At 50.4% G+C, this 16,470-nt stretch overlaps 5 protein-coding genes across 5 annotated transcripts; 3 read left to right on the top strand and 2 right to left on the bottom strand.

Annotated features, from left to right (window-relative positions):
* Positions 1-142: 142 nt before the first annotated feature.
* F5891DRAFT_1039521 (ribosomal protein L10-domain-containing protein) lies at positions 143-1,815 on the bottom strand. Its single transcript, XM_041361949.1, has 6 exons — positions 1,705-1,815; positions 1,601-1,656; positions 1,474-1,548; positions 698-1,416; positions 420-554; positions 143-364 (listed from the first exon to the last, which is right to left on the bottom strand). Exons 3-6 carry the CDS (start codon positions 1,538-1,540, stop codon positions 344-346), a joined length of 942 nt encoding a protein of 313 aa, XP_041224997.1. The 5' UTR covers positions 1,541-1,548; positions 1,601-1,656; positions 1,705-1,815; the 3' UTR covers positions 143-343.
* A 2-nt stretch (positions 1,816-1,817) lies between these two features.
* On the top strand, positions 1,818-5,094 carry F5891DRAFT_1039519 (uncharacterized protein). Its single transcript, XM_041361948.1, has 4 exons — positions 1,818-1,982; positions 2,042-2,556; positions 2,609-2,973; positions 3,029-5,094. The coding sequence occupies exons 1-4, from the start codon at positions 1,918-1,920 to the stop codon at positions 4,943-4,945; spliced, it is 2,862 nt and encodes a 953-aa protein (XP_041224996.1). The 5' UTR covers positions 1,818-1,917; the 3' UTR covers positions 4,946-5,094.
* Positions 5,095-5,103: 9 nt separating this feature from the next.
* Positions 5,104-7,293, top strand: F5891DRAFT_1039518 (C3HC zinc finger-like-domain-containing protein). Its single transcript, XM_041361947.1, has 7 exons — positions 5,104-5,246; positions 5,298-5,461; positions 5,533-5,864; positions 5,929-6,012; positions 6,066-6,178; positions 6,229-7,041; positions 7,100-7,293. The coding sequence occupies exons 1-7, from the start codon at positions 5,169-5,171 to the stop codon at positions 7,139-7,141; spliced, it is 1,626 nt and encodes a 541-aa protein (XP_041224995.1). The 5' UTR covers positions 5,104-5,168; the 3' UTR covers positions 7,142-7,293.
* A 322-nt stretch (positions 7,294-7,615) lies between these two features.
* F5891DRAFT_1164619 (uncharacterized protein) lies at positions 7,616-12,998 on the bottom strand. The gene is made up of 17 exons (XM_041365362.1): positions 12,831-12,998; positions 12,569-12,776; positions 11,453-12,517; positions 11,254-11,402; positions 11,021-11,198; positions 10,795-10,962; positions 10,519-10,739; positions 10,223-10,467; positions 9,843-10,173; positions 9,646-9,792; positions 9,421-9,588; positions 9,097-9,371; positions 8,912-9,044; positions 8,538-8,856; positions 8,309-8,481; positions 7,931-8,258; positions 7,616-7,875 (listed from the first exon to the last, which is right to left on the bottom strand). The coding sequence occupies exons 1-17, from the start codon at positions 12,915-12,917 to the stop codon at positions 7,742-7,744; spliced, it is 4,329 nt and encodes a 1,442-aa protein (XP_041224994.1). The 5' UTR covers positions 12,918-12,998; the 3' UTR covers positions 7,616-7,741.
* Positions 12,999-13,154: 156 nt separating this feature from the next.
* On the top strand, positions 13,155-13,857 carry F5891DRAFT_1129036 (C2 domain-containing protein; the record flags this gene model as incomplete). The annotated part of the gene is made up of 3 exons (XM_041364349.1): positions 13,155-13,482; positions 13,533-13,681; positions 13,789-13,857. The coding sequence occupies 3 exons, from the start codon at positions 13,155-13,157 to the stop codon at positions 13,855-13,857; spliced, it is 546 nt and encodes a 181-aa protein (XP_041224993.1).
* Between the last annotated feature and the right edge of the window lie 2,613 nt (positions 13,858-16,470).

Genomic DNA, 16,470 nt, shown 5'->3' with positions numbered 1-16,470 from the left:
GCCTACGCTCCACTGTCTTGCGTCATGACCGTATGGGAATCTGCACCACGGTCTCGCTAGTCCCAGTTTGGACCATCCATCAGTCACTGACTTTTATGCCCGTACTGCAAAAGCCAGTGAGAAACGCACACATCATCCAACGTGTAGCGACGAAAGGATGATTATCTCCAAGCCATATATGTAAAGTCTACGTAGAAGTATGAATAGGCGCCTTGCAATCTTCTTCATTTGACTTATATATATTTATGGGGATCATTTGATCAACACGAGTGAGTCTTCTTATCAGCTTGCATGTGCATTAGACGATATGCGTGACAGTACATAACACGACATGATGCGTAATCTAGTCGAAGAGACCGAAACCCTGTAGACCAGCGCGTAAGGGCTATTTCCATTCGTGCAGACCAAGAGTAACGTACCATGTCATCGTCAGACTCCTCCTTCTCTTCCGCCTTCTCCTCAGCCTCAGCCTCAGCAGCAGCGGGTGCAGCCTCAGCGGCAGCAGGGGCAGCAACGGCAGCAAATGCTTCAGGGTTCTCCAAGTAATCCTTTGCCTGCGTGAAGAATTAGCTTCGTTGCTCAGCACGGTAAACTCGGCAAAAATTCAGAAACAAGATTTGTGCATCCGTTAAAGTCAGCATTTTCAGTGTGTATGTTTAAAGCATCTCAATGTTAGACGAATCGAATTTGAGCTGACCTTCTGAGCACCCTCGAAGATGTAGTCGGTGGACAAGCACAATGCAATGAGGTTCTTGTACGAGTTGACAAGGGAGTGCGTGACCGAGACGAGGGTGGGGTAGTTGAGGGCAAGTGAGATGGCAGCAATGGTCTGGATGCCGGACAAGAAGCGGTCGATGAGCACCTGCTCGTCGATGTCGAGAACTTCGGGAGCGAACGCATTTCCAGAGTCGAAGATCTGGACGACAGTCATACCGTAGGTGAACGGTGAGATGTTCAACATGTTGAGAAGAGTAGCCTCGGACGGGCCGACACGGCTACCAGCGGTAACGACCTGGACCTCGGCCGAGATTTCAATAGTACCACGAGCGATCTTGGTAGGGATACCGAGGGCCTGGAAGAAGGAGGTCTTTCCGGGCTCCATACCGGTGTTTCCGGCAGGGACGAAGACATCCTTGGGGGCATAAGCACCAGCACGAGCGGGGGCGGCAATCTTGTTGGCAACAATGATGTCCCTGACCTCTTTGAGCTCTTTGTCGGTGAAGACGAAACCAATGTTACCCCTGACGTGGGGAAGAAGACGCTCAAACTGGGGGTTCTCCGAGAGGATAGTACGAAGAGCACGGCGAACCATGGTGTTCTTGCCCATCAAGACGACACCTTTGCCACGGAGAGCAACACGAATCTGGTGCATCTGGTTGGAGCTGACATTGTCAACGTTGACGATGAAGATGGAGGCTGTAGGCGCGTTATTCAAAAAAGGATAGTTAGATAAATAAAACTATCGAAACGCACAATATTTGGAGATGAGTTCCTTTAGTTTGATGAAGTAAACTTCCTTTTGCGCGCGAGTAGCACCCATTGTGATTTCTGATACACCAGTTGAAATGTCAAGACAGGGTGATAAGTTATGTTAACTCACATGAATATACAGATGTGATTGTTTTTGAGTAAAAATCAGTGCCTCCCGATTGACCTCTGAATGTCTGTCAGCCAAATTACCCATTCTCATCTAGCACTACGCACCAGTAGCGTGCCAATGGATTTTTCAAGGCGACCGACTGGATGAGGATAATGTGAATATGTGTATCCGGTGTTCCCGCTAAAGTTTCGATCGACCGGGAAATGCCTTGCAGTTCAAAAACAAGGTTCCGAGTCCGCCGGGGAGTTCCGATCCTTTGGTTCACCTTGTAACGTGACGTGTAACGCGTCGTGTTCCCAATTCGTCCATGCCATGGAATGTTGCGATGCTGTCTGTCGACCGTCCGAGTGTTGGGCGGCGTCGACGGAGCTCAAAGAATCAGGTTTTTAGTTTTTGTTTCATAATATCAAACGCGTGACCTTGACCGTCGTTCAATTTTAGGTTACTGTCTTCTGCTAGCGCCCATGTCCAAGAATGCTTGCCCCGCAGCACCGGGACTCAGAACAAGAGCAAGCGATCTCTTATGACATCTGAAGATCCTCGGGAGTCTGGCCCATCCAATAGCACTCGCGCCATAAGTGCTCTCCGGAAAATCCTGACGTCCTCTACCCTGCTTCCAGACCCTTCCAGGAGGCCGACACCCAATACTATTCATTCATTTTACATCTCCGCAAAAGCACGGGGCCAATTGTCGCAGCTCGACTCAGGAATGCTTAGCGCTTTAATTGGTCTTTTTGGGTCCTTGTCTGTTGACTCGACAAGAACATGTGTGTATACTAGTTCACTCCTTCCTTATGTGAAAGATAGTCCTGTATCTCGCGACTACTGGGCATTTGTGAAGGAGGTTGTATCATTAAAGCGCCAGAGGGGCATGACACTGGCGCATTCAGATAGATATTGGATGATGCGAGCGGAGTTGGCGAGCCTTTCCTCCTCTAAAGACGGCCAGCCCGGTTGTAAGATAATCTATCACATTCGTTCATAGCTCGGTCTAATTAAATTGAGCAGACACGCACAAATTTGATCGCTATCTGTTCCGCGCCCGAAAACAATACCTCCACTTTTCTCGACACGTTTTCGATCCAGATGTTCACGTTCCATATTTAACAGTACTTTTGTCGAGCACGGACCCTCTTCACAAGCAGTGGGCCATTGATGCGATAACCAGCATCCTTCTCACTCATCCCTTTCTTCATGCGAAAGTTATGAAAGTGTTGCTGGAGATAGTTCATGACACTGACACCGCGCTTTTGGAATCTATCCTGTCAGCCATTTCAATCCGGGTCACTCATTTTCCGTCGCCGTGTGGGGGCACTGCGGGGGCTTCTATATCTGTACCTGTTGATGCTACCGCTTTCACATCCGCTCTTTCGGTATTTCCGTTGCCCAAACCGAATCCCTCTCCCCCATATGAAAGCCATTACGGAGTTGCTGCACGAGGCATTTTCATCCAACGTTCCACTAGTCCATCGGCGAAGCAATCTCCTTCTGTATTCGCTGCTGTATAGCTGCAACGGCAGTGGAATTGCTATTTCATCGCTTGATTTTCCTTTGGATGGATATGCATCCTTATGGCAGACCCTGTTTGCCCTTGCGATTCTCGAAGAGGTTACGCGAGCCGCGGGTCCAGCCCTTCTTCACGATCGTGCTCTCCGCGGACGTATTCAAGAGATGATACGTTCTCTTCATGAGTCCTGGCTGCACCTCATGTCCAATGAATCACCCCCCACCCTCATTTCACGCGCTGTTACGACTTCTCTTTTTCGCCTCTCTGGTGCAGTAGTGGATCCGAAGCTATTTGCAGCGTGCCTGGAGTCGAGTATAAACTTCGGACTTTGGACCGGCAATTCTTCGGACACCGTAGAGGGACCCCAATTAGCAGCAATGGCAGCGATGCATCTTGCTACATTGATGCAAGTCCGTGGGTGCGGAGCGGAATTCATCATGAAGACGTTGAGTTCCTACTCGACTGACGTGCAACACCAAAGTGTTGTAGTGTCTGCAGCTGTCAAGGACCTCATTCATCGTGACGTTGAGCTCGCCCACGCATTGTACAACATCGCTGTCCGCAGTGGGCGAGATATCGATGTCGATACCGCATATCTTCTAGCTAGGGCACTCCCACCTGCTCATGCTGTGGGGTTTCTTAAGCATGAACGATTTTCTCGAATACAAGTGGGAGGCCTCCTGAGCAGCATTGCTCGTTTTCTCAAGGAGACGAGGCATGAACATTACGACACTGATCTGATCGATGACATTGGGATTTCCCTCCGCAAACTCTACTCGATCTCTCCTCCTCCCATTCACTTCCGTGGGCATCTTCAGCTTCTTCTAGCCGAGCTATGCACTCGGGGCAGTGGGTTCCAGACTACGGCTATTATTGCTAACGTCATCACATTCTACCCGGCCTTCTTTCAATTCTCGTTCTTGTTGCGGCTGGTTTGCCTCTTTTTGCGCCGCAGGCAATTTCGCTGCGCGTTGCGAATCCAGAAAATTGTAGTTGGCACACACCGGGGATGTGTTCCTAACCTTCGTCACATGGTCAGTACACGCCTCGGTGCGACGGCTAGTGGACGCCTATCCACGAATATTTTTATCACAGGGCGCAAGTCGCATACCCTATTTCAAGGTGGCTGTTTCTGGGCAGCGGGGACTTTATTCAAGAGCGGTATGAGCAGTGGCCCGGTATACAACAGAGTTCTGCAAGATTTAATATACGCTAGGCGACCGCATGCTGCAAAGGTCGCTTTTAGTCGTGTTGCAAGCAAGGTGGACACCAAAAGCCGGACGATCCTAGGCAACACGCTTTTGCACGGTGTCGTTACACGTCCGGTCCCGAGAAACGGCAGGCGTGTCCGGAAGCTCTTGGGACTCCTCGATAACCTCGTGAAGTACCAGCAGTTTGCGCCTGACAGGATAACTGTCAATATCATCCTGAAGGCGTTGATAGTCTGGAGGACTGCATTCGATCATCAACGTTTACGTGCGCTGTTCGACCACATGGTTCGTGGTGGATACCCCGCAGGGATTCACTCTCCTTCCCATCCGCCCTTCAGCACTCCGCTTCTGCGCACCAATGAAGCACTCACGCTGTCGAAGCTTCCACCTTACATATCGTTTGAGAAGCATGCGAAGCCGATGCTCAAGATGTTTATCAAGGCATTTTATCTACGGAATGATGTAGAAGCTGCGCGTACGGTAGTAGAGATTTTGAAGATCGAGCAGAAGAAGGCTACATTGCAGAGAGAGCGACGGTCAGTGGCACGTTTGAGAGGGTGGATGGAGGCCGAAAATAATACGGGCCGCAGGGATCACACGAGTCATGTTCATAATGATAGATCATAATAGACTTTAGTTGCCGCTATGGAGAGGAACTGTTGAAAAAATCTCCACCTTTTATTCATCGCATGTTACAATCAGAGTGTGATGTGACATTTGCCATAGGTGGTCGCTTATGTGTGGCTGTGCAAGCTTGCTGTATTACTTCATTTTCAGTGGCACTCCGCTAGTGTTTGATAAACGACCACCATCTACGCTCAACTTCACTAATTCACTCCTCAACATATCGATGACTACAGAGGTTGTTTCTGTCAACGGTTCAGATTCGGGCTCTACAAGCTCATCAATGTCTATCCGAGCTACCAAGGTAAGCAGAGGATTTGAACCTAACAGGCCCCTACTGAGCAGCATGTCTCAGCGCAAATTCGATGATGCCCTCCAAAGTCTCGACAACGCAGTAGCTCCAGCGAAGACCTTACCCGAAAGACCAACAGCTCCCAAACGACCACACATGACCCGCTCTCTTTACTCTACGCTCGCCAAGTATGGGATCCAGTCCAACATCCCCAAACCATCCATCGAGTCAGTCAAATTTCGCGGTTTACGACTTGGAAATCTCTGAACTTGCTCTCGTCTTGCTCTATTCTCAATAGTACTCTGGATAAGCATGATATTTCCAAGGCTGCCCCTCACCTGGCTGCGATCTTGGCACGCTCCAAGAGCAAAGGAGCTACCCCTTTTGTACACTCTAGCTTTCCAGTATCAGCTTCGCTCTCCTCGGAATACCGACCATCATCCACTCAGTCATTCTTATCCCGCCTATCGACCTACAAGTTGACGACATATGCAAACAAGCCGCCTCAAATTGATGCTGTGGCTGCAGCGAAGTGCGGTTGGATAAACGATGGCAAAGACAGGCTAGTGTGTGGAATTTGTGATGTTTCATGGGTTGTTGTGGGGCGAGACGGCATGACACGAGAAGCCGGTAAGGTTTAGAAGGTAGGTAAATGACAAGCTACACCGCTGAGCGTTTTTCTTTCGTACCATAGCCAATGCGTTTGTTGAGAAGCAGCGCATCCAGCTAGTGGAGATGCATAAGGACGGATGTCCTTGGCGTACTAGGCAGTGTGATTGTGAGTCTTTTCGTCAAGATGTACCTAGCCTCCTTCCTCACCCAATTCATTAGCGTCGATTTACCGCGTGCCGCTTCAAGCACCGACTGCCATGGCACGGGACATCAAATCCAATGCACGCTCTCTAGAGCCTCTGTTGACAGACGTCATGATCAAACATCCATTGGTGGGTTGGACTGCAGCATTTTCCTGTGCGGTGCTTATTCATTCCATCAGTCCGCCTCTCAGCTTGCCTCGCTTCGTTCAGCAATTACCTCAGTCAAGCCTCCTCAGGCCCAATCAGAATCCGAGAATGAGTCGGCAATGCAGGTTGATGCAGAACCTGAGCCATCTGATACCGCAATTATAACTGCCCTCTTCGGCTGGTCATTGGCCCCGCCTGCTCCTCCCTCGGAACGTAGTCGCACTTCGTCACTTTCTCGAATAGCTACCATGTCCAGACCAGCTTCCCCGTCTCTGTCTAGGTCTCCATCAGTCTCACGTACCGTTCAGTGGGGGCGGGCAGATTCACCATCTCCGATGCCCTCTTCGCCCCTTACTAGTATTTCACAGTTGGGAGGTACACCCGTGCGCACGCGAACACCACGGCTGAGCGACATCGGGAAAAGCGCCCGGGACACATCTCTTTTGCACTGTTCCTTGTGCCAACGACGCGTCGGCCTCTGGGCATTCACACCTCAGTTTGCTTCATCACCGCTAGACAGCAGCCCGCTACCACATCCGCCAACAAAGAAGAGGGAGTTTGATGTACTGAATGAACATCGATCGTATTGCCCATTCGTCGTCCCTTCGACGGTGGTACCGAAACTACCCATGCCTTCTACCTCGCCTGCTTCTGCAAATGCAGCGGCAGATGGCGCAACCGAGGGTTGGCGTGCTATGCTGACCGTTGTGCTTCGACACGGCTTGAGTGAGCGGCAACGGAATGCACGCTTATTACTTTCCGCAGGGGACAGCGAAATAATGCATGGTATTGACGACGAGCTTGAAGGCGTAGAAGCTATGGTAGCGAGTGTAAAGAGCAAAGGGGTAAGTTCATGCGTGCAACTAGACAGTCTCGAGCAAAAACTAATTGCACATCTTGCAGGGACGAGAGTTATTGAAATATGTCAAAGGACTGCTGGGTTGATGTAGATCTTGTATTTGCGTGCTTTCATCCTTTGATTCGGACAAAATGTACATGTATTTCCAATCTTGATATCCCACAAGAAATGAAGCATCTGTATCAGCTTTTGAGATCGCTGGTACAAGTAGAAATCTACCAAGTATGCTAATCAAAAATAATTATCGGCGGAAACAACGATATGCGGGACGTACAATCCGAGAAGAACTGCAATGTGGATCAACCAAAAGTTTCGCACATTCCGCGGAAAACCCCGTATGCCTTACTCAAAAATATTGTTTGGACTGTCCAATTTGTTCACCAACTGAAAGGCACTCACAACGGCATGCTGCAACAATGTCAATGTCTGGGACCAGAATGCGGTTGTATGAAATGATAGTTGAATTTAAAATGTCTTGCATGGCCTTAAAACCCTGTGAACTTTTTTCCGACATTATTTTGCTCATTGTGAATAGCAGTTGAGGTGAAGACAGGTCCCACATCTTCGAAGCTATGCTATTTGTAAGTTGCAGCGCTGTTCTGGTGTTAATACACAGAAGGTAAACCTAAGACACTATTGTACTGTAGCAATATGAATATCGTATGCGCGATTCCTTGAGCCTGAACTCAGAGGTTCATGTTAGAAAACAATGCACCGAGATTGACCCAGCATCGTCCACATTGTTCCATATATTTGTCCACTGTCTTCGACATCGCCCTGAGGAATGGGTCATTGTTTGCTGCAACAGCCACGATTTCCTCTGTATGCAAACTGTCAGATATCTCGGTCGGTTGATGAACTGCATTAACGCTTACCCCTTCTCGCGCTGCCCTGTGCAGCCTTGGTGATTTTCTCAATGTCAAATAGTGTCGAAAAATACCGGAGCTGGGTGTACAGCTCGGTGTCCCCGTACTTGAACTGCACTCTACCTTTACAGCCTCCATGCGCTCCGCACCGCCAGCCATACATCCGCATCGACCGCGTCTCGTACCCGCACGCTGCATCATCGCAGACAACCCATCCCTCGTAGTACTGTGCCACAAACGACCGAATCTGCACCTCAAGCTGCGTTTGCAGGCTCGCCGAACCCAGCGGTGCGCTGCACGCGGGGCAGGTTGGCCCTGATGACAACAGAATCGACGCCTGTTCGATGTCAGACAGTCCTAAGGACAAATTGGGATGCAGTCACATACATCTCGATCGTAGACCGGAGGAAACGCCATCTGTCCTGCGCACCCGCGGCAGCGTACAAGGAATGGGGCCACGTCGCGAAATCGCTCTGCATCAGAGACGAGGGAATCTAATGTTGTGAGCGTTGATCCGGCCGGCGTGCTTCCACTAATACGATAACGTCCCGGGTCCAGTCCTTTTACAAACGTTGAGTTGAATTTAGTTTGCAGGCATCGGTGTTTCAACGCTCACCAAGGCACTCAGCAAGCCGTGCCCTATCTGTCCCTTCAATAGGCTCACACAGTCGCTCAATAGGTGGTAGGACCTGGTTGGCAAGGTAGTGCTCGTAATCCACGGTAAGTTCCCCTGCAGCCCTCTTGATTTCGTCTGGATGCTTAGCGCGATCTGCTTGTGCAGTCTTCACGCTCTCTTCACCAGGAGCGACGCAGAACACATAGGGGATAACGTCGCCGTTACGGGCGCTTCCACCCTTTGCTTTTAATCTCAAAGCGACTTGCACATGAGGCTGAGATTTAGCATCGGGGTAGTCTTCTGGGTTTTTGCCTAGGCGCTGGGCCGTGCGTGAGATTGACCAAGAAACGTTGAAAAGAGTTTTTGGAGGGTACCTTGTATACAATGAAATCCTCCAATTTGATCTTTCCGCCGCGAACATTTTCGCCGATGGTATTAAGATACTCGTGAATGTTCTCTACCACAACCTCCGTTGGTTCGCCAGACAAGATTTGTTCCAAGACGTATCTGGAAAGTGCGGGCTTAAACCGAGTCAACACAAACACAAAGTATGACCTACTGAGACACGCTCTTCGATAAAGCGCAGTATTCTCGGCGCTTCATGTCTAAACCTTTAACTTCCGTGGATGTTCGTGATCCCTCTTCCACCTTCAAAGCTGCATATTTCTTTTTCTGCAAGAGTAAGAGACGTGCAAAGACACCATCAAGGTCTATCTCGAGAAGCTTATATCGATCGTTGACAGCCTTCTTGAATTCGGCAGAGATTTTTAGTGCCTCGGAAAGCTCTGTCACGTTGGAGTTGACGAACACCGAATCAGTATCGCCGTAGACAACCTATGATGAGTCAGAGAAATCCACTGACACGTATCAGAGATGTACTCACGTCTAGTTGTAAACTCTCCGCAAGCTCCCTGGTGTGGGTCAGGATCTCCCGACCCTTGAAAGTAGTCAGAGCAGCGAGAGGCTTGGCGTAGAATCGCGAGTACTCGAAACCAAGACAGCCGTACATACTGTTCGCCGTCAGCTTTAATGCTTGTTGTTTGATGTCATACTGTGACAAAGATCAAGTATGAGCAAGTAGTCAAAGGGACAACATCGACCATCGAACCTGCAGTAGCTTCGCGTGCGAGATAGAACGATCTTTCATAAGTGACTTCACCTGTCGCCGCCGGCTGACTAGTGTTGCAATAAGTCGTGGAAGGACACCCTGAGGCACCTCGGGTGGCGGAGGGTCTGGTATCTTATCATCATCGTCCTGCACTCAGGTGTCAGCACCAAAGTATGAATCCAAGTTTAGTCACTTACATCCTCCTGCGAGCGCTCGACGGTAGTGAAGTCAATGTTGTACTCCTGGATGATACTCGGATACAGCGAGTTGAAGTCCATGACAAGGATATACTTGTCCCAAAGTCCACGCTTCGGCTCAAACACGAGGCCACCCTTGAACTTGTCCCGTTTTCCTTTGCTCGACTTGTTGCCCCCGCCCCTCTCGCCGTCTGCGTCATCTGCTTCGGGCTCTACTTTTGTCACTTTCTTGCCGTATGTCTTATCAGGACAGATGTACTTCAAGCGGTGGAACTCATGCAGAAGAATGTACTCGTTCCGCTCAGCCCGACCACCATTCAGCGTCTTGTTCCTGAGGCCAAGATTCATTAATGACCAAATCACCGACCAAAGGAACTCACCATGCATTGCCAGCGAGGTTTGTGAGCTGTCTTGTCAGAGGCAGAACCTGCACCTTCGATGCGATGGCCATTTGGTAATGAGCGTCGAGCTCACAATGTCGCACAAACGTCATGAGCATGTCTGGGGATGACACGGTACCATCAAAGTATGCTGCGGTGTCATCTGGGTCAATGTCCTGCCTGTCTGACTTGAGATGAGTTTTGCACATCTCGGTGAGGGACCACGTCGTGGAGGCAATCATGCTCTGACGCCGATTCATCAGTCATTGTATCACAGAAGTCGATGTGAAACTGACTCGTGCACCATCGCTGGCGAGGTCACAAAGCAGGCGCCCAGTTAGAAAGCGCATGTTTGTGCCCTGACGTCCTATAAGTGGCCATTTCGAGCGCCTGAACCGCCCAAGGCGTGACCAGTGATCCGCCTTGAGGTCCTTCATTCTGCCGAGGAGGACATCAAGGGAAACACCGAGAAAGTCGTGACCAACAATGACGTCGGGGTCTGCTTTGTGCAGCGTGACTGTAGGATATGCGATTAACGATTGAAAAGCACTGCAATTGAAAGAGAGAGCCACCAAGCAAGTTGTTGAGCAGCATCCGCTCGTTCTTCATCGGTGAGATTAAGCCCTTTCCATTTGCTCGCGCCTGTGCTTCAAATTTCGCAGGGAAGCTGTCGAGAGGACGGACGAACGTGTGCACAGAGCACGGGAGTTGTTCGGGGGGTGTGGGATCATCAAGTTGAACTACACAATGCGCTATCAAGTCAGCAATGTTCTTCAGTAGAGCTGCAAGACAACTGACCATCTCGCCATATGCGTCCTGTGGCACAAACAACTTCCCGCTTGTTTTCGCGATGATTGACAACGGTGCGTACTGCGAGGCTCATTATTGTTAAAGGGGGAGGCTCTGGAGCGCTGTCTCCCATGGGTGTCACGTTCTTGGGGTCTGACACCGTGGCTTCGAACTTGCACCACGAAATCTTCATGAATATATTATCAGCTAAGAGCGAAGGAATCTTTCCTGAGCAGCCTTACACCTTTGTTCTCGATAACCGCATTGGTGATAGCAAGCCAGCACGGCCCCATGATCTTGCGCTTGAGCACAAAAAGCTCAAACGCACTTGTGTTCGTCCCAAATATTCGAGCAATATTAGGCGAACAGGCGTTCATAGGGACTTGGGGCTCTATCCACATACAGTGAGTATTTTGCAAAAGTTCGGTAATTGAGGGTTACCTTCAAAAGAGTACAATACTTTCATCCATTCTCCCTCCTTCGGTACGTCCTTCTCATCAAATGCATGATTTCTCCGAACCCATCTCCCCTTCCACCCCTTGATACCAAGCTTCTTCCGTACTCGCTCAAAATCTTCGTACACATCTGATTGGCTTGGCACGACGTCAGTTTCTTGCATCACATACTCGCCTTCTTCGGTCTCCTCTTGTTCAACGCGTAGCGGACGCGGGAGTAGAAACAAATTACGCTGAAGCCCCTCAATGGCAAGGCATGCGGATACCCAAGTCGAGGAGGTTTTGTCCTTGATTTTACCAGTGAGAAAGAGCTTGCCATTATGTTCAAGGTAATCTAGCCAGAAAAAGCGGAGAGTGCCATCGGGTTCGAGAGCATCGACAGAAGATTTAGAAGTTGAGGAGGAAGAACCAGAACCTAAGGTTTCGTCGGAAGCGACAGCAAGAGAGTCGTAGACAGATAGCCAAGTTGGCGCTGAAGGTGGCTCCGTTTTGGTTGGTGCCGAAGTAATGTTGACCTTGGGCTTAGTTTCCAGGCCATCGAGAATAGATTTGTTCCCCTTGGCCGGTTTGAGATCAAGATCTTCGTCATCAACATCCATAAAGGCATCCATGTCCATGTCCTCAAAGTCCATTGAGTTATCAAAATCATTTTCCGAACCACTATGAACATCCAACTTGCACATTCGCTCGATCGCGGGAGTGATTCCAGCACCACTTGTTGTGCGTGGCTTCTTCTTAGGGCTCATCATAGTCGAAAAGTCGTCTTCGAAATCACTTGATGGCAGGCTGAAAGTAGTGTCGTCTATAAGACCATCAGAGGAATCGCAGTTTATGTCTTCATGATCTGATAACGGAGAGGGCTTGCGTTTTTTTGGCCTCCTTGCAGCTGGAGCTGAGACGGCATCTAAGCCTCCAAGAAGATTGGCCATGAAGTCATCTTCCTGCTCTGCTGAGACAGCTGGGCGATACACGCTGATGGAAGGCTTGGCAGTAGGTGGTGGTGCTTTCGGCTTCGCTTTAGGCTTGGATGCAACATCCTTGCCCTTCTTCGCTGAAAAGCCAAAGTCAGATATTATAAGTATAGACATACAATCAAACTCACCCTTCTTTTTCTTCTTTGTTTCGTACTCGTCGTCTTCGTCATCTTCGTCTTCGTCTTTCTCAGCGCCCGTCCAGTCGTCCATCCCATTGTCCATATAACCGCTCACGCCGTCGTCCACGACAAAGTCATCCTTCTGCAGCCTCCCTCGCACAATTTTCTTATACTGGTCCTCAGTGACCTCATCATAGATAGCCACATCCTCTTGAGCCTGTGAAGACGCGTTCGAGATACGGTTTCAAGCCGCCAAATGGCAATATCGCACCTTCCACTTGCGCGCGCCTCCTTCACGAGTTCGCTTTAGTTCCGCAAGAGCAGAAAGTCTATCTGCGCGCTTTGCTCTGTCCGACATTAAGCTATGGTGGACGTGTTCGATGATGAGCTAGACTGTGCGCGTCTTGCAGTCTATTGACGCGTTTTCCCACCGCCAGAAACGCGTGGTGTCACGTGTCACAGCTTACAGTAACGTACCGTGACTTAGACTGACCGGACGACCGGTGCACTTGGGGCCGACTTAGCGGGCAGTGCACACTGCAGAGTAGCTAGTGACCAGCACAGTTCTGACCATTAATTGTCTTTAAATTGCTCCATGTCACAATCGAAGGAACTTGGGACGCTAATCGTAGTCATCCTCAAGGCTCGTCATCTGCACCAACCTTCTTTCTACAAGCAAGATCCATATGCGCAAGCATCTCTTTCTGGCCAGACTCAACGGACCAAGCCAGAGCCCAAGGGCGGGCAGCATCCTGTGTGGGATGAAGAATTCCGCTTTCCTGTTCTTGTAGATCCTGGTAAGGACAGTGTCAACAGAAAGCTGGAAGTGTCTTGCTGGAAGGATGAGCCTCGATCTGAGGATAAGCTCTTAGGTAAAGGGATTGTCGACATCGAATCGACTTTGAAAACGGGCGAATTCGATGGTGAGAGACTTATAATCCTGGCTTGGTGTATGCTTAAACTATCTTATCAGACTGGGTTCCTCTCGAAACCTCAGGCGGAGCGAGAGGCGAGTTATACCTTGAGATGACATTCTATGCAAATGGTCCTCCCCCTCTTAATCGTCGTCCATCGAAAATCAAACAATCAGATCGTCTTACACGACCGCAGTCATATAATCCTGTACCAAAGGGCGGACCACCATCTGTGCTGAATCCAACGCCTGTGCAGCTCCGTGATACAGGCTATGTCCCCCCTAGTACACTACCTGCATCTTTACTTCCTGCTAGAGGTCAGCTCAATGCCTCATCACAATATCCTTCTCCCCCCGACCGACAGTCCCCGAAGCTCAAAACTGATGTGCTCCCCCCTCTTCCTGAGGACGATTTAGTACCCCAGAGAAAGCCTGGTCATCTACCAACTATTCTGCGCCCAGGGATTGCTGGACGTGCTGGTCGTTTTGGGACTTCTGCTTCAAATAATGGAGGCGCGAGCGACTCGCCCTTGTTCTACGCGACTCCACCAACTCCAATATCATTGTTACAGACTCCTGTCCAAGAACGTCCTTATGAGCTTTCTCCAGAACTTCTAGGAGTTCGCACACCCTTGGCTATGACAGACGATCCGCTGAGTGAGCATTACCAACCCTCGCTTCCTATAGCACAACCCCATACGCCGGAATCACAGCCTCATCGTGAGCAAGGACAATGGCAACCCAATCATTACCTGTCGGGCCAAGCTCACCAACAATATTCTCCCTCGTCGCAAGGATATACTCCCCCTCAACAAACACTTTCTCCGCTTCTCCAACAATACGCTCCCTTGTCCCAAGGATATGTTCCTCCTCAACAAACAACATCTCCGCCTCCTCAATCATATCAGGAATCTTATACCCCCCATAATCATGCGCCACCGCCCTCACCACAACCACAGCAATATGTGTCATCTTCTCCGCAGCCTCACCAGTATCAGCTTCATCAGGCTCCGTCTCAGATCCCGCAATATCAGCCCCCGCCCCCTCCTCATCAAGCTCCGCCTCCTGCACCACAATATCAGCCAACACCATCCCCTCATCCCCAGAGCTACTCGGCTCAACCATACCAACCTCCACCACTTCAATCATACACTCCACTTCCCAATCAGCAACCATATTCCTCTTCACCACAGCCGCAAGGATATGCTCATTCAACCCAACAGCAACCTCAGACACACACACCCACACCACCTCAGCAGCAGCCATACCAACAACAATCCTATTTCCCTCTGCCTCCCCCTGTGCAATCCCCAGCTCCTCCTCCCCAATCTCAACTTCTTCCCAGAGCACCATATTTTTCTCCGCCGCCGCCGCCACCGCCACTCGCTGGAAGCCCACACGGGACCCCGGCGGCAGCACGAGGCGAACAACAGTCTCCTCCTATGCAAAGATATCAGAACGCCGCGCCAACTGTCTCACCGGCACTTGGTTTGGGAGCCACTCCAACTTCCCCTTCCCAGAATCCCCCGAACCTGCCTCCTGCCTCTTCTTCCGTACCTAAAGTCCCAGAAGACCAAAAGAAGCGCGAAGAGGAACGCACCCAGGATGAAGGACAACGGAAGGTGGTGGGTGAACGGAAGGCTGTTGAGGAGGTAGACTCACAGAAGCACGAGGAAGAGGAAGCACAACCTCAAGCTGCTGAAGAAGAGAGCAGGCCACAGGAGGATGAAGAACCGAGATGGAAGGACGTTGAGGAACAAAAACGAGGTGAGGAAGAACGATTGAAATGGGAGGCGGAGCAGAGACAGAGAGAAGAAGAGCAACGGCGACGAGAGGGGGAAGAGAGGGTGAAACGAGAGGAGGAAGAACAACGGCGACGAGAAGAGGAAGAGAAACTGAAACAACAACAGGAAGAGAGACTGAAACTAGAGGAGGAAGAACGACGGCGACGAGAGGAGGAAGAACGACGGCGACGAGAGGAGGAAGAGAAAGTCAAACGAGAGGAGGAAGAGAGACTCAAACTGGAGGAAGAAGAAAGACTCAAACGAGAGGAGGCACGTAGGAGAGCCGAGGAAGAACTGCGCAAGGCAGAAGAAGCCAGACGTAAACAAGAAGAAGAGGACCGGATAAGACGCGAGGAGGATGCGCGTCAAAGGGACGAAGAGGAGCGTCGGAAACGCGAAGAGGAATCGCGTCGGAGGCATGAAGAGGAGCGGAACAGGCGAGAGGAGGAAGCACGTCGCAAAAGGGAAGAAGAGATTCGTCGCAAACAGGAAGAAGAGGCTCGTCGAAAGCGTGCAGAAGAGATTCGTCGCAAACAGGAAGAGGAGGCTCGTCGGAAGCGTGCAGAAGAAGAGGCCCGTCACAAACGGGAAGAAGAGGCTCGTCTCAAGCGTGCAGAAGAGGAAGAAGCTGAACGAAGGTGGCAAGCTGAGCTTGCTCGCATCAAGGCGCGCGCTGATCAGGAGGCTGCCGACGCTGCTTTTGCTCGTGCTCAATTTGAAGCGGAAGAAGCCGAGCGTCGCAAGCAGGAAGAAGCAGATCTTGCCTTTGCACGGCGTGCGCAGGAAGAAAGCGAGCGAGAGTACAGGGCTGCTGAGGAACGGCGACGGCAAGAAGAATTGGACAGTGACCTTGCCCGTCGTGAGCAGGCGCATGAGGAGGAGCGTAGGAGGCAGATGGAGGAGATGGACAGGGAAATGGCTAGGAAATTGGATTTTGAGCTCAACCTTGGAACGGAGGGTGGTAATGCGAGTTCTCGTAGGCCGTCTACGACTCCAGAGCTTCCTCCTCGCAGAAGAGCGGGTAGTCCTAGGAATGCTTCTGGAGGGCGGTAAGTAAAACGTAATATTTCTGGCATTCACGACGCGAGTGGAGATACATAATGATTCAGATAAAGTAAATGTGACCTTGCTATGTTTTAATAATATCAGTGATCTTCTTGAAAGAGCGTCTAGGATGCCTCAACTTCATGAGTATGCTCGGTAATCGAGCTCGA

Source organism: Suillus fuscotomentosus (assembly GCF_016647785.1).
Source record: "Suillus fuscotomentosus strain FC203 chromosome Unknown F5891scaffold_33, whole genome shotgun sequence".
Lineage (NCBI taxonomy): Eukaryota > Fungi > Basidiomycota > Agaricomycetes > Boletales > Suillaceae > Suillus > Suillus fuscotomentosus.
The sequence above is the reverse complement of the archived record's forward strand: the minus strand, read 5'-3'. Positions and strand labels throughout refer to the sequence as shown.

Coding starts and splice junctions, on each gene's coding strand:
- F5891DRAFT_1039521 (XM_041361949.1), bottom strand. CDS start 1,540: ATGGGTGCTACTCGCGCGCAAAAGGAAGTTTACTTCATCAAACTAAAG. Junction 1,417..1,473: donor GGAACTCATCTCCAAATATT/GTGCGTTTCGAT, acceptor ACGCGCCTACAG/CCTCCATCTTCATCGTCAAC. Junction 555..697: donor TCTTCGAGGGTGCTCAGAAG/GTCAGCTCAAAT, acceptor TTCTTCACGCAG/GCAAAGGATTACTTGGAGAA.
- F5891DRAFT_1039519 (XM_041361948.1), top strand. CDS start 1,918: ATGTTGCGATGCTGTCTGTCGACCGTCCGAGTGTTGGGCGGCGTCGAC. Junction 1,983..2,041: donor GACGGAGCTCAAAGAATCAG/GTTTTTAGTTTT, acceptor GTTCAATTTTAG/GTTACTGTCTTCTGCTAGCG. Junction 2,557..2,608: donor TAAAGACGGCCAGCCCGGTT/GTAAGATAATCT, acceptor TAAATTGAGCAG/ACACGCACAAATTTGATCGC.
- F5891DRAFT_1039518 (XM_041361947.1), top strand. CDS start 5,169: ATGACTACAGAGGTTGTTTCTGTCAACGGTTCAGATTCGGGCTCTACA. Junction 5,462..5,532: donor ATCCCCAAACCATCCATCGA/GTCAGTCAAATT, acceptor TATTCTCAATAG/TACTCTGGATAAGCATGATA. Junction 5,865..5,928: donor CGGCATGACACGAGAAGCCG/GTAAGGTTTAGA, acceptor TTCGTACCATAG/CCAATGCGTTTGTTGAGAAG.
- F5891DRAFT_1164619 (XM_041365362.1), bottom strand. CDS start 12,917: ATGTCGGACAGAGCAAAGCGCGCAGATAGACTTTCTGCTCTTGCGGAA. Junction 9,589..9,645: donor CGCACGCGAAGCTACTGCAG/GTTCGATGGTCG, acceptor TCTTTGTCACAG/TATGACATCAAACAACAAGC. Junction 8,857..8,911: donor AGGATTTCATTGTATACAAG/GTACCCTCCAAA, acceptor CGCACGGCCCAG/CGCCTAGGCAAAAACCCAGA.